The 16,282-nt window shown below is 39.1% G+C and overlaps 1 protein-coding gene across 1 annotated transcript in view; it reads right to left on the bottom strand.

The window, feature by feature from the left end:
- cacna2d2a (calcium channel, voltage-dependent, alpha 2/delta subunit 2a) overlaps positions 1-16,282 on the bottom strand; it is a gene marked incomplete at both ends in the record, with an annotated part of 156,082 nt that overhangs the window by 19,516 nt on the left and 120,284 nt on the right. Inside the window, 5 exons of the mRNA XM_079241511.1 lie at positions 3,105-3,183; positions 3,945-4,055; positions 5,181-5,342; positions 6,844-6,943; positions 7,277-7,327. Coding sequence (XP_079097637.1) covers positions 3,105-3,183; positions 3,945-4,055; positions 5,181-5,342; positions 6,844-6,943; positions 7,277-7,327 — 503 coding nt within the window. The remainder of the gene's footprint in view (positions 1-3,104; positions 3,184-3,944; positions 4,056-5,180; positions 5,343-6,843; positions 6,944-7,276; positions 7,328-16,282) is intronic.

Raw genomic sequence — 16,282 nt, 5'->3', positions numbered from 1 at the left:
TATTTTTATCCTGGCCAAAGGCAGCTAGTAAAGCACAGCAAGTCTTTACAGTTTGACCAAAGACAGCTTCCTGAAGAGCAGCGACGGCTGTCCTCTCATCACATCTCCTCTGATTTATTTCCTTTAACTAACAAAGGTCTATCTATTCACAGTGACGATAATATATCCCAGTAGGTTTTTAAGTACTATTTAAGAACAAAAGCTTTCTGTATTTGTAGAAATTAAACACACAGCCATGCTCAATTTGACACTTCCTGCTCTTGCTTTAGCACAATTCCTCGATGTATGTGTTAAATCTAAAACCTGGTTACACTTCTGTTGTCGAACACTAAAACACTCACTGAAAGTCACGGTTTGCCACAGCATTGTCGTTTTTCATTGCAGTTTTCAAACTGATAACAAATCTAAATTTAAACAGGTTCAAACTAAAGCAAAAAAAAAAAAAAAAAAGTGCATCATCATTGCATAATAAATGAACAAAATGGACTTTAAGTGAAGAGTCCCTTTAATCTTTGGACAAATCAAGTTAAAACGGAAAAGCTGTCCCCTGACTCCCTGGGCTTGGTGCATGTTTTATCTTAAAAAACAGATGCCAGAAAATGGAGCTCTTCTGTTTGCACTGAAAGGCAGCTGTTTTAATGACACCAAACTAACCCGAACCCTTAGCTTCAACCTCATCCTTCCACCTTTATAATATCTAAAGTCTTGTATTCCCCTCCCCCTTTTTTTGCCAAGCTTGGATTCAAAGTTCTGTGCATTTCACTCCAAAGTGGATCAACATTTGGTATATTCATTGAATTTAAAAAAAAAAGAAAAGATATAAACCAAAGTTCACCCTGTAAACTTGCCTAATCTCAAAGTGCAACTGATTTAAGATTTTGTTGATGGCGATCGTGGCTTCAAACCAACTCTTGTGTGGAAGAATTAAGATGCCTTTTGCTCTATATCACATGGCTGATTTTATCCTTTTTTTTTTTCATCTTCTTTTTCCAAAGAGAATTTGCTGCTCAGTTTCGGATGTTGTTATTCTATATGAGGGCTCTGAGAAATGGGTCTTTTTTTCTTCAGAGTCACAAAGGAGTTAAATTCGTCTTGGGAGGGAAGTGAAGCTCAAGTGAGACAACAGTTAGCATCTCCACTGACCTAGTTATGTATACAACTATACGTATGGGAATTTTTGTGAGATGTGTGCACGTGGTGGGTGAGGGGTTGAGGCCTGAAAGTGTCAGGGAGCTGGCTCTGCTGAAGTGAGATACCAAAAAGTAATAAGTAGTGAAGATATGAGAGGACAGCTCCATTGAGGCTCGTGTGTCAACACTATTGTGTAGCACTGGCAAAGACTTTAGTACCATGGTAATCACTACAGTCATGAACAGCAGAGAGCATGTTGGCACAGAGGCATAATCCTGGACTTTCCCCTGCCTGTCAGGAGATGGCATGGTAATCATGCTGCTACCAGGCTCCTCCTGCTAATTAATAACAACTTCTGGGGAAATACTTCTGAAGCACTTGGCTCCAATGGCAATAAGCAAATCAGCAGAGAGCTAAAGCCCTCATAAAGGAGCAGCTTCAGACAAACACTGAGAAACATTGTTTAATCAAGCAACAAAAGGCAGGAAGAGAGCTTGTTTAGTGTTTTAAAATATTAGGGGGTTACAAATAAGCACAGCAGCAAAAGTTGGACTGGACTGAATCAGCTAGGTCTAGATAAGATCTGTGCAGAAAAAAATAAGAAAGTAGGAAGGCGAGCTGAGTCATTTGGCGAGTCATGGTGTTAGTCAGAGGCAGAGCTGCATGGTTGTTGGGTATTTTTAGTTCCAGAGCTGCTTCAGACTAATAAACACATTTCAGTTTTTCCAAAAATTTGTCAGTAATTTATACTGTAATCTAAAACAGTTGGTGTAAGTCAACACCAGAGAGCAGCACTTTAATACTGTCTAGGTTGCATGTTTCATGCCTTCAGCTCTGATGGGTGTGGTTGTGCTGGGTTTTGTATGTTGTTTCATCTGTAAAACAAGCACATCACTGCAGCGAGGTGAGAGTTTAAATCACCAGTAGTCACAAATGCTATAAAGTAAACAAACAGTTCATGAGTAAAAAAAAAAAAAAAAAAAAAAAAAAAATGTATTTACTTAAATTTGGCAAAGTCTGAGAAAAAAATGGATACTGTTGGACTAATTAAGCTAATTAAATGTAACCATTCTTTTTGTTACAGCACTCTTATACACCAAACTGATGTTTGTGACAGAAAGCAACAGCGGTTTCCATGATGTGTCTCTGCATATCGCTTGGGAAAAAAAAAAAAAACTGCTGCTATGATGTACGGCCAACTGTGTACATTCACAGGACGAGTGGAGTCTGCACATTTTTTACTTTTAATCTTTTTCTAAAGTAGGAGGCTCATTAATTTTTAGTTAGCAGCATACATGTAGCTCATGTAGGTGGGTTTTAAAAATCCTTCTTTCCAATTTACACTGACATCATATGGATTATTCTGAACATGTATGTAGTTTAAGGGATCTCTGTTCATTAGAGACGCAGCACAGATTCAATGTGACGCATCGATGTGCCTCGATCTGGCATCCAGGATTCAATAAGATCTGACAAAGTCAATGATTACACATTGAAAAGACCAACTGTTGGCTTGTGTATAATGCCTCTTTAGTCTCTAAACATTGACTCCTTTGTGATCCTATATATTCTCAGATTCTTTCTTTTTGATGCATTTCCATCAGGTGCTTCGGTCACATTAACGGACGGCAAATGTTATTCATTGAGTGTGTGTTCTCAAGAGAAAATCCAACTTGTCTGTTTACTAAATGTTTGCATTCTAAGAGGCTTGAGAGGCTTGACTCAAGACCTCATGGGCCAGCGTCCTACGGTTTTAAGTCGTTTTCCTACGGCAACACACCTGATTCAAATGTAAGTGTTTTCATCTCGCTGTCAAGCTTTGCACCAACCTTTCAATGGGATTTGAGTCAGATGTGCATGTTATTTAGAGGCAACGAAGTAACATTTAATGAAAAGTATGTCTACTGTAATTTGTCTAAAAACTGTGACTTATAAAACCCCGCACCAGAGCTGTGGTAAGCCTGCCTGCATACCTTTATTGGCACATGCTATCCACTGCAAAGGGGTGACGTCATAATTATGCTGGCCGACAGAAAAGGTGAAAACTCGAACCTAAGTAAAGGCAAAGACATAAAGAAAAGAGAGTTATTACACAGAAATAATTTTAAGAACCATTACAAATGCAATTACAATTTATTTTGCACAAATACTTCCTTCCTGAAGGGTAAAAAGTCAAATTTACAGAATAGCTACCATAGTGCCAATAGTGATTTAGCTTCTGTAGCACAACTACCTCCAATTGTATGGTTATGATAACGCTGTTGACTACAGATTTTATTATTCACAGCAGCTGTCACGAGGGAGCTGGGCAGTACTGAATATCAGAATTAATATTATCTGCCGTGTGAAGTGGAGGAATGAAGGGATGGAAGTGACAAGACAAGAACAAAGACACAAACTAGTAGATTTCTGGCTGTATCATTAAAGGCTCTGATTAAAAAAAAGGCTAATTAGTCTGCAGGTCAGAGCTGTTAACACAGACTTCTATACAACATATGAGACAGAACACAGAAAGAATGAGAAGCAGATCTAGAGAGAAGGAAAAGCAAAAGGAAGAGATGAATCACACGAATAAAAAAAAAAGAAAACGACAGACAAAAGTGGAAGTGAAGAAAGCTTGGAAAGGACACAGCGTGCACAGATTGGAGTGCTTGGCATGTCTGACAGTCTGACTAACACAACTGCCTGTGCTATAATGAGACAAAGTCGGCAGAAAACGGTGTAAACTGGAAGGGAAAAGGGACTCTTACATGCATGATTTCTTGGCTGGCAGAATCAATGGACAGATAACAGCATTATGGTTACACACTCACTGTTTTGTTTGGCCAGTTGTACTTCTCAAAGATTTCCTGTGCACGATCCTCCCCGCCATCTGTAAACATCATTATCATCTTATTGCAGTTGGCCCTCGGGGCACTGCTCTCCTGTGGCAAACAAGAAGGACAGCAAAGAAAGAAAGAAAGAAAGAAGGTGGGGATGCAGGTTAGAGAAAATACAAGGAAAAAAGGTAATAGTGCCGGAGCATAATTTCAAGTGATAGATTGTTAAATATTAGTACAAGAAGGCCAAGTGAATTATGTTTGCACAGTGACCTCAACCTCTTCCTATCATTGCTTGTTTAGCTCTTGTTTAAACTATACACTCGTTTAAGAAATGTCACACACTTGAATGTTGTGGAGGCTGAGGTTTACAGCAAAATATGCTCCCCTTTGAATACATACACAGATACTTTTCTTCTTTTATCTTTTTTCACGTGGTAACAGCGCCATCTAATCCCGTCTTATCTTTCATTTTTAGAACTTCATCACGCATTTATAGATTTCTTAGTTGGCAGGCACAAGCATCGTCACATTTGCATACATTTAGGATTAAACCTCAAGTATATGACATTATTCTTGCTTTAAATGTGGCTGCTTCTCTTCCCCCAGCAGTTGATTTTGATATGCAGGCCGACAGCACGCCAATCTGACAAGATTCTAATAAAGATAAATAATGTTACGACAATTACATTTTTTTTTTATTGTGCTTCTGCCACCAATCAACTGAGTGAGTCTGCTGCAGACAGCGATTAAAGGGGGCCTTTTTATTTCTCATTCTGCTGACAAAAGGGAGGATACTTGGCTCCGTGCCTCCAAGCCCACCAGAGGAATATAAAGCGTCTGTGGCTGATCTCCTCTGGGTTACGCTCATCAATCATCCCATCAGAGCCCATTAGGGTGGCAGCCTCCTAAAATGCGCAGCAGCATATGGAGCCGAGGCAGCACCTGTGTCGATAGCACGTGGATGCCTGCTGCTGACAGACCTCACCACAGTGTTGGCTGCTGCAAAAGTTAGACACACTTCATCGCAACAACAGTTATAATCAGACTTACCATTAAAAATGACAGCCCTCTGGAAGGGCCTCATGAAAAACCTGAGGCATTCATTGTTCACCCTGCATTTTCACTGTGAAATTCAGTTTGATTAATGGATTATACATTAACATCAGACCCCAGAAACAACAATGCACCCCAGAGCTGTCTTTGCTGAAAAATCTTCCAGGATCTTACATTGAGAAGTTGCTCAAAGGCAAACGTGAAGCCCGATTTGTAATCAGTGGTTCCTTTGGCTTGCATATGCATGACGGCTTCCTTGAAGATTTTCTTGTTACGAACATTGGCTTGGACCAAAGTTCTGAAGCATGGAACGACGGCGTCAGCCTTTTCGTTGAACTAGAAAGGAGACAAAGGAAGACATGCATGAAAGTGTAAAGAATTTAAAAAAAATTTACAAACCAATTTGCCAATTTAGGAGTGGGTTCAATTATGCACAGTGTTTCCTTTATGATATGTGTGTGTAGATCTGAGAGGCAGGATGCAGGCGTGGGTGTGTGCAGATGCAAGCTGCCCCACTACTCTCTGGCTGGCAGTAAACAGCGGTAATTACAACTTTCCCCACAAAGAACAGGTGCACCTGAAACACCAGTGCAATGCACTGAACGGAAACCCAGCCAAGGTAATATCATCTGTCACATCTCATCCACCAAATTAGCCTAAAGCTGTGTATATGCATGTGTCTGTGTCTGAATGGTTGTGTGTGGTTTATGTATATATATGTATATATATATTTGTATATATATATATATATATATATATATATATATATATATATATATATATATATATATATATATATACACTTGCAAGCAGTGTCCAAGCATGATTACAACATTAGCAGCAGTGTCTGAAATGGTATGTGTCACACCTTGTCTCTGTTTGAAGGTCAGCTTTAGATTTTACTGACATTTTCAGGACAGACTGCTGTAAAACATAATGTGTGAGAAAAGCTAACTTTCCACATGGGAGCTGGTGGTGTTTCGTATTTAAACCGGCAAAGAAAACAAACACACAAATGTATTCTGAGTCAATATTGTTGTAGTATTTCTATGTAAAATGTTATGAATTGCTGTGAAACTAAATATCAACTAGGCTACAACTATTATCTTCCGTACAAATACCTTCAATCTTTATAATTGCAATTAATGGTATCCCCATTAGGTCATGGTTTTCCATAAGAAGTCAAAAGATGAGCATTATTTTTTATTTTTGGTACATTTAAAAAAATTTCTTTTCTACTGTGTGCAAATAATTCACAGCAGGCTTTTGTAAACTACATAGCAGTGACAATCAGATGTGTTCCCACCCAGATTACCATGCTCATTTCTTGCTCGTAGAGCTGGGATTTAGGGACATATAGTGGCTAAAAGCAATGGATTATGAAGGATTACTGAAGAGAGTCTACAAACAGAGCCACCCCACCGAGCAAGTGGACGTGTTTGTGTGTGTGTGTGTGTGTGTGTGTGTGTGTATTTGTGAGCGAGAGTAAGTGAGGGACAGTTTGTTATCTGTCCTGCAAAATAGAATAATATTAATATTCCCCGCTTATTAGTCTCCACAGAAAAACCTGGTAATCAGCAGAGAGTGAAAGGCACATGGACACAATCATTCACAGACAACACTGATGCAGGAAGAGCAAATAAACCGTAATGAGGGAAGTGCACTGTTTCAACTACAAGCAAACAACTGGGAGTAGAAAGAGCCCACTGTGCCGCTGACAGACTTTGTGGTTGATTACCGGCTGCTTAATGAAAACAGCAAATATTTGCAATAATGTCGCTTTCAGGAGTGATTTGTTCCATTAATCGCAGAACATGATCTGTAAACTTCTACTTACCCTGGCCACATTCACATAGTCATCGTCTGATAAGGTGTCGAGCATCTCCACTACAGAGGTTTTCATTAGCTTGAGGGTGAGCCCGCTGACACTTCCACTCCTGCAGAAAAGAAGCAAAAATCCATCCATGCTGTTTCTCTGATTCTATGCATTATTTTTAAGCTGTGATGCACTAGTTTGATGATTTCCTTCTCTAAGAAACTCCATGACAATGAGAAAGAAAAGTGACTGGAAAAAAAGAGGCAAGGATTAATACGCGTAAAAAAACCAAAAAAAAAACATCCTGCATGAAAACGATACTTAAAGGTTGGAAGACAAGCAATCTTCCACCAACTTTAGCCTTTTCTCAGACCAACAGGTGGCACTAGTGTCCTTTGAAGGGGAGGTCTAATCTAGTCAAGGGGACAAGATGAAAGAGGAGCCAGATACTTACACATCTACAATGATGACCATGTCCTTTGGAGATGATGCACCTTGTATATACCTACATAAAAGAGGGAAAGCATGTCCTTTAATTTCTCCCCATAATCTCTGAAAATTACACTGAAGAAGCAAGCCAAAGTCAGGATGAGCTGAGCCATGATAATATGGAGCAACCATGGCTGAGCCTTCTTAAGCCACAGAATGCTGAAAAGGCTTATGTGCTTAGAAGAGTTTAATAAGTTGTTATATGCTTCAGTGTTGGCTACAGCTGCTGTCAGCTGACTTCACCATAGATAGTCCCTTTTATTGAATAACAGGGCCGAGTTAATAATAAATACACAAGCCAATGTAATTAGTAGTTGATGGTATATGAGCAAAACAGCACATTTTAGAAGAACGACCTGCATTGATCTGTAAACCCCGGTTTGAAGATGGCTTTTGTTATGGTTTTGGAAGGAAAAAAAAACTTTAATACTGTATCATCAGAGGATTAACAAAACTGTTAATCAGAGCCAAAAGCTCTGCTCTCATTTTTTTTTCTTTACAGGAGCTGAAGTGTTTTGTCTTCAGTGTAAAAATATGTGAAATATTCATATAGTGGTATGGCTAGTATGCATCCTAACCCTACTGATTAGCAAGTTTATTTTGACATAACAGATCAGTAACGCACCATAAAGTCACTAAATGCCATGTCAGAGAGCTGTTTCCAGGTCAGCTTGGATTTAAAGCACATTTTAATAAACGATCACTTAATGGGGCTGAATCCCATTTATGCTTCATTTTCCTTACATTCTTATTGTTGATAAGTTTAGACTTTATATTTTCTTAACAACATAAAATGCAATTAGAGAATGAATAAATGGATCAAATGTGTTTTGATCCATTTATACACCAACACTTTGGTGTATAAAAAAAATACCCTGCCTTTATGTATAACTATAATAATTACTTCAACATACAAAACTCTGTTTTTATCAAATTATGTTTAGATTAAAAAAATGCATTTTCTTATCAAATTATAATAAATGACCAATGAAAGCTATATTAATATTCTTTATTTGTATGACATTATGGTGACTTAAACCTGCTTATAAGCATACCTTCTTGAAATGCACTTGTCAAGGAGCAACCTAGGTACTGTTGACTTGTGCAATGAAGAGCCTGCACTGACCGAAGTCATTTAGTAAAATAAGGACACTGATGTTCTGTTCCCTTACAGACTCACCAGTTGAGTGTCAAGCAGATTATTTACAACAGTGATCCATTAGTTGTGAAGAAGAGGGACAAGCTGCTTCAAGCCACTGCACTTCAGAAGCAAAGCGACTCCCAAGATAAAGCTATTGGGGGTGTGTGTCTGCCGCAGACAGCACTGAACTAGCACGCACGCAACATCACTTGTGTCGTGGAAGAGGTGCAGACATAACATCTGCCCAATGTTGATAGAGGATGACATACAGAGGAAAATCGAAATAACCCCTCAGTCTCTTCCAGTGGCAATTAAATTCACATTTTCCAATGATATAAAGTGATTTGAGATTGATGGACAGAGCAGGCTGTTCAATGGGGGGGGGGGGGGGGGGGGGGGGTGTCTCAGATGTGAGCACTAGTTTGACATTCTGAGGAGTGAGCAGGCAAGCAGTTAGCAGCCATCTTGGGCAGAGGCAGAGTAATCATCAGGGGTCTCCTTCTACTGATTATCAGACATTCCACTGAGTGTGGAGGGAAGCCAGCTGCCTGTGGGCCAAAGAGGCTCTTTTTCATGTTTAGCCAAGCTGATATGAAGGTACGGCAATGAGGCCCTGGTTGGCTTCATGACTGCAGTGAGTTTCGACATGCCCACTCACAGGCAGGTACCGTGTTAAACTGTAGAATGACCTCTGACCTGTGACATCTCTCAGATTCTCTTCGTTTTCCACCCAACCTGGACTCCAGTTCGCTGAAAACGAAAACCTCAGCTGAAGCAGAGACTGCTTCACGAGAGGTCGATTGACTGAGCATGCCCAGAGTGCATATAGGCAAAAAATATATGTGCGTGTGAGAGGGAAGAAGGAGGGAGGAAGAATCCAATTATTTTCAATAATAAAGAATACCACATCAAAGGTAGAAGCTCCACAGCCCTCCACAACGACGCGGTGAAGGAAATCAAGTCTGGAAGCATGAGGCATGTAGGCATGTATGACTTATCAATTTAATTACTGAAATCTTAATTCTAGGCGGTGAGGGAGAGGAGGAGTGAGGCGAGAGTCTCCACTGTGGGGGCTGCTTTATTTTCAGCAGACAGGGTTTGTGAAAGTGATCATCGATGCAGGACCAAACCTCAGTCAGAATGTGGCCCACGTTTCAACTCCCTCAGGCTCATGGATGGAGTCCCCTCGTCTGGAGATAGAAGGAGGGTCATTTGGTGACGGCTGATGCTCACAGACCAACTGCTGGATTTCATTAACTTCTGTGGTCAGTTTATTTCTCATTGAGGAGAATGGTTCTTTAATGGCACTTCAAGTGATTTTGAAGGGGCTAAATGTTAATTATAAAGCTATACAGACTTCTATTACTCCATCATTATGGGTCATCTGCAGCTCCACCAATGTAAAATCTCACAATGGAAAAAGTGGAAGCTTTTAGCCCAAAATATGCTGAGAAAATATTACTCTCCAGCAGATCATTTCTCTGCTGCTGTGTAGGAGGCAGCATTGATCAGCAGTAATGGGCTTTAAGAAGAATGTATGAGCTGTGATGGAATAAGGAAGAGCAGCACACGAGTCAGGATGGAGTTGGGGCTATATTGCTGCCATGGCTGATCTTCTACCCAGATTGTTTTGGTCTATGAACACCACTCTCTTTTTCTCCTTCTTTTTTTCCCCCTTCGCCTGAAGTATGAATGAATGTAGTTTCTGCCTCTGAGCAGAGAACGCCAGGATCAGAGGGAGTGGGATGGAGTCAAGGATTTTCGTCTCTGGGCTGATAACGCCTTTCTGACAGATAGAAATCATGAATCGAGGCCAGTATCAGTGTATAATTCTCCACATTTTGACTCATGGTTCCAGATGTGTTGTTTCTGCATGGATTCCAGTCAGTAATTACCTCTCAGCTTCTGCCCACTGATGCCCTTCCTTCCCTGTCATTACCCAGTCTCCTGCATGCCAAGGCCAGGTGACAAGCAGGTGGGCCTGGCTGCTGCTGAACAGAGCTCTGTTGCCCATTCTGTCCTCCTGTGACACAACCATCATCCAGCAGACGCAGCATCTCAGCCAATGGCCTTTCTGTCCACACACTAAAAGTTAGGGGGAACATTTCTCCACTGACAGCAAACCATTTACTCCTTCAGGTGGTCACTTATCATTACTTAATTTCATATAACGATATGTGTATTTTTGCTTACTCTGATACACCTAATTAACCCCCGATGTATAAATATTTAAATAAAAAACGGCCATTTTTTTTTTTTTTTTTACATTACGTAGTTTATTTTCACAGACATGCAGAGTGATGTTGTATTTTTTTTTTTTTAACACTGACTTTTTATTTAGCTAATCTACAGTTGTGCTCATATGCATTCATACCCTTTCATTAAAGAAAAGGCTGAATTTACAACAGTCACTCAAATAACTGGAGATTCAAAAAAGGACCATAGCTAAAAATTTGCAAAAATATAATTTAGTAATATAAAACACTGTTTTTTTCATTTAACTGAGTTGAAGACAGAAAAAAAACAACAAACAATTTGGTGCTGGACAACTTAGAGCATTTTTCTGTTGAACAGTGGGACAAAATACCTGCCAACAGGTGCAGAAGTCTGACTGAGCGGAACAGAAAACACCTGACTGTAGCGGAAACATTAAAGGATTGTTCAACAAAATATTAGTTTAGTGAGTGATCTAATATGAAATAAATGATCTTATTTGTGTGCTTTTTTAAAAAAAAAAAAAATTCTGTTGAACCAGAATTACAAAATAATGTCATGATTTTCATAAAATCTTTATTTATTATTACTTTCATCAATTTCAGCTTATTTTACAGGCAGCTGTTTTTTTCCTTCTTTAATGAAAGGGTATGAATAAATATGAGCGCAACCGTATTCTATGTAAATATTTATAAAATAATTTGTGGTTGTATTAATATAAGTATTCCCATAAAATATTCTTGAAGCATTTTCTTCTCTTTATTTTTCGTTCTATAGTTAATGGCAGTGTGTTGGACGACTTACTGATGTGCAGTGAAAAGGATTATTTTGCAAATATATCATTTACACCTATGCATATACTAGAAAACAGCCTTTAATGTGTCCACTGTCGTGGACATTATTCACTAAATGGTTTAGAACAAGGGTGCCCAAAGTGGGCCAAAATCAGCCCGCCAGCACTTTGCTTTCGGCCCACAAGCCGTTGCTTATATACCCTATAGAGCTTGAAGAAAAGAAAATACTTTCAGTGTCATGAAATTCAATAAGACCTGACTCAGAGGGACCCTGACTGACTCACACCCCAATGACATCCTCACATTGTGAGGCAAGTGCAACCAAACATGGAGAAACTGGTAATGTCCAAAGATCAACTTCATGTGTCCCACTAAGTATCAGCAACTTGCCATATTCAACATGTACTGTTTCTTGTTGTTGACATGTTGCACTTTGTTGCCGTTTAGTGGCTGTAATTATTGTTTCTTGCCCTTTTAACTATGGCTTTATTGTTCCATTGCTATTTATTGATTATTCATGTAACATTTTATCTGTCCAGATCTGAAAGAATATACTGTATTAGTTATTGGACAATAATTAAAATAACTCCATGCATTTACTTCTGTTTCATCCTTAAAGCTGCAGGGTTTGGCCTGTGGCTCACTGGATCATTTTCAGTTTGGCTCTTGGAGGCAAAAAGTTTGGGCACCCCTGGTTTAGAGCATAAACAGGAGCAATGTGAGATTGTATTTCTAACTGTGGTTGAATTTAAATTATCTTAAAATTCAGAAGTGAATAGAATTAATAAATTAAAATATCTCCTAATCTGGGTCATGCACATAACCTTGTTCATTATAACTGCCAATCAAGCCACTGAGCTTTTGGTTGAGTAACAAATGCTCTATGGTTTGTGTCTCACATGAAAGTTTGGTTTTGCCATCAGGTTTAACAAAATTGCAATATAGGCAAAATTCTATAAAATGACATAAAAGAAAAAAAAAAGTTAAAATGATGTAAAATGTCCCACATGCTAGCACATGTTTGGATTTTTTTTTTTTATATTACAATTATTCTGATTTCTTTGAGACTATTTGTTCAAAGAAACAATCAATTACAATGACGGGTGATAAAACATGAAACTCACCGACTTTAAGTTAAGTAATCCTTAGACAAACGTTTGAGCTAAATACAGATGTTTTTAATATACTGCTGGCTGTAATGGGAGGCAGATTAGCTAATAATACAACTGTATATAAGACACTATTTAACATAAAAGTACATAGTTGTAAGTGGCAAATATTACTTTAGTAATATGTAAGTACATTGAAACACACAGAACGGTTGCGTTTCTTTCTTGTATGGCCATAACATACCATATTTGTCATGTATGTCATGATATAAGCATGTTTACACCCCCACAAATATTTGTGTGACAATATCTACAATCACGATAAGGCCTGATGTGTGTGTTCCGTAAAGGTTTCCTCTTTACAACGAGGCGGAATACAGTATCCAAGTGAGAGTAGATTAAAGCGGCAATATTCGCAACCATTACAACACTCCCAACCCTCCAAAAACAAATCTAAAAGAAACACATTATACAAGCAATAAACACAACGATTTCTGTGTTGTGATGATTGTATTTTGTTCTTTTTAACAGTCTGGTAAAGGAGTCTCATTGGAATTCATGAAATAGTTTTATCATGGCACAGCACTGTAAATTTAATACATTAGTTGTGCCAGGGGAGGGGGCTGACTCTCTCAGGAGATTGTGTTTATGCACCCTGACCCATTGAGAAAGTGTTGAGCATTAAATTTAAATTGGAGGAATTATCTACAACATACATTTCAGAGACATGCAGAGGCTGAATGTAACATGAAACATGGAGATGCTCGGGCTCTTTCCATGTCACAGGAAAAGCTTTGTGTTGTATTAGCCACTGTCCAGAGTGTGCTGCAGCTCCACTGTGTTCTGATATGAACTATGCTTACTTGTACAATGCAGATGCATAATGAGTGGTACAGATAAAACATCCTCTCCTTTGTGTGAATTTCCTGATAGTGCTTTGATGTAAATGGATCATACACAGGCGATGTGAGGAAACTAACCACAGGATAATGAGACGACTGTATATAAGACAAAGAGAGTTGTAGTGTGTGTGTGTGTGTGTGTGTGTGTGTGTGTGTGTGTGTGTGTGTGTGTGTGTGTGTGTGTGTGTGTGTGTGTGTGTGTGTGTGTGTGTGGATTTGTATTGTGCTGATGGGCTTATTATTTTATGGACTGCTGCTCTCTTAGTGCTCCCGTGGATGTGGCAGGCGAATAAAGATTGAATTAAGATAAAAATATAGGAGGGCTCCCAGAGAGCCTGCAGGAGAGAGAGATGTTGTCTGCCGCTTATTTATTCCACTTTGTGTTGATTATTGGGAGTGTTGGTAGCAAGATTTGAATTTCCTTTTTTTCTTTTTGGTTATGCCTCAGATCAAGTTGTGTTTTACCTCAATTTTCCCCTACTTTCCTTTTTGATAATAAGTCATTCATATTGCTTAACGACATGTACAACAATCCTGATGTGCCTTTACACTTTTGATTAATTTAATCAGAATCAGAATAAATAGAATCAGAATAAATTTTATTGCCATTGTCAGTGAGTTACAAAATTCACAAACTAGGAACTTGCTTCGATGCTAATGTGCAACATATAACATTAATAAAGTAATAGTATAAAAGAAGGAATATTAGTTATGATAAAAAATAAAAAATACTTTAAAATGTAATATAAAATAAAAGGGCATACAAAGGAAATAAGTATATCTAGAATAAAAAAAAAAAAAAAAAAAGTGCAAGTAGAAAGATGATACTGCTCCTCTGCTCAGACTTGAGTCACCTTCAGCAGCAGCAACATCACCGTCTTCTGACTCAGCTTGCAGCTGAAGCGGAGTGAGGAAAGAGAAAGCAGCAGACAAAGCTCAGGGCTGTGGATATTGGGTGTAATGTTTAAAGAAGCTTCAGCTTCAAGAAACTGACCAGCAATCATAATATTTATAACGAGGTTCGATTGACTTTTTGAAGAAATCAATATGTGATATAGCCAACATGCTGTTGTGAACCTGGGAGGTAATGGGATCTTTGCAACGCTTGGCTAACAGGAGTCCGCGCCCATCTCTGGTTATTTCTCTTTTCACCTTTTTTACATTCTCCCCTTCTTTGCCTTTTATCACCCTCTGCTTTGAATACCCCGATGAAACGAACAGACGTTATAATGGACAAATGTTAATAATTAATGTCAGAGTGATTGGAGACAATTAAGTGTGTTGACTGGACCATTAATTTTCTCAAGGATGTCGGTGGAGGAGCAGAAGGGAGAAAAGCCCATCTGTAGAGGCAGGCGGACCCCTTATTTTTATCCTTCCCTGTTTTGTCCCCCCCTTTCTTTGAAGGACCACCTGGTCAGCTCAGGCCCAGCCGGCCATGCTATCATCAGTGTGGCCATGTAAAACTACACGTCCATGACACAACAAACTGGTGAGAAAATGTGGCTGTTTTATATCATATCCTTTTACTACCAAATTACATGTGCACAATCAAGTTATAACACTTGCCATTGTCTTGAAAAAGACAATGTCTTGAAAAAAAATAACACCTTACATAAAATCTTGGTTGATAATTGACAGTTAGCTTGTTGAAAAAAGCAATAATCTTGTATCAGTGCTGAAAGGCTGTACAGGGCCCTGACGTTCTTCTGCCAGAGATAATCCACCAAAGCAGACATGCATCTGCTGCGTCAAAAACTCACTCAGGTAGCTAAAGTTTTGTCTAAAATACAGGTCAAAATTTCCTTTTCAAAAGCAACTGCAGTGAAGATTTCTTCAAGGTAAAAGAGAGGGAAATTCATCTTTAAATTTTAATTTTATGCAAGAGAGAGGCATGAGGGATGTTTCATGTAACTGCTTATGTTATTTGTGCCGCTGTTTCTATGACGGATGGTCGTATTTACAGCTGTCAAAGAGGTGCACACGATGGGCTTACCTAACCCGAGCTCTCGTTTTCTGTAACGCATGTGATCGGCTGACCTCTCTGGAGAACGTCAGTCGGGGAGGCAGCATGTTAGACTATGATCACACAAGTCTGACCTGACACATCATGACACTGCCATCCACAGCCTCACCACTCAGGTCTGCTTTGGCACAAGTTGCTAAGCAACAAGCTACAGGAATGTCTAAGACTCCAACATGAGGAACAGCTCAACAGAATGACAGTGACAAACATGGAGGACCGGGGAAGTGACACAGTGTCCCTTTGCACAAAAATACACCTCTTCCTCTGTCTAACCTAATCACAGATATTGTTGCCGTTTGGCAGCCCGTCTCGTCCTTTTCATCCTGGAGTCTTCCAGTCACAACACTTGTAAGAAAATTAAACTCTGGTGTTCTTTGGGAAATGAGCTGACAGATCACAGACAGGATCAATGTTTTAAACTGCAGACTAGTTTGTGTTTACAGCTTTATGCATGTTCATACTGTGATGCCTTAAGTGACAGTGCAACACAAGGGAGACTTTTGTCTGCTGTTCGCTTAATTAAGTTGTCAGGGAGCACCTTATTAGTCTCCTGGTTGGAGAAACACTGAGGTGTTAGGCAACAGATTTGAACATTTCTATCTTATCAAAGAATGTTCTCTACAACAGAAATGTAAACTGAGACTTCACCTCAAAAACAATGTATGCTCTTTTTCACACACTCAAAATCATTGTCTGAATCCTTTATCCTTTTAACCCTTTCATACTGGCCATATAGTGAACACCTATTTACAACCTTTTTTTCTAATATATTCATGAATGAGGAT

This window comes from Telmatherina bonti (assembly GCF_933228915.1).
Source record: "Telmatherina bonti genome assembly, chromosome: 6".
Taxonomy (NCBI): domain Eukaryota; kingdom Metazoa; phylum Chordata; class Actinopteri; order Atheriniformes; family Telmatherinidae; genus Telmatherina; species Telmatherina bonti.
Note: the sequence above shows the minus strand (reverse complement) of the source record. Positions and strands in the feature narration are given on the sequence as shown.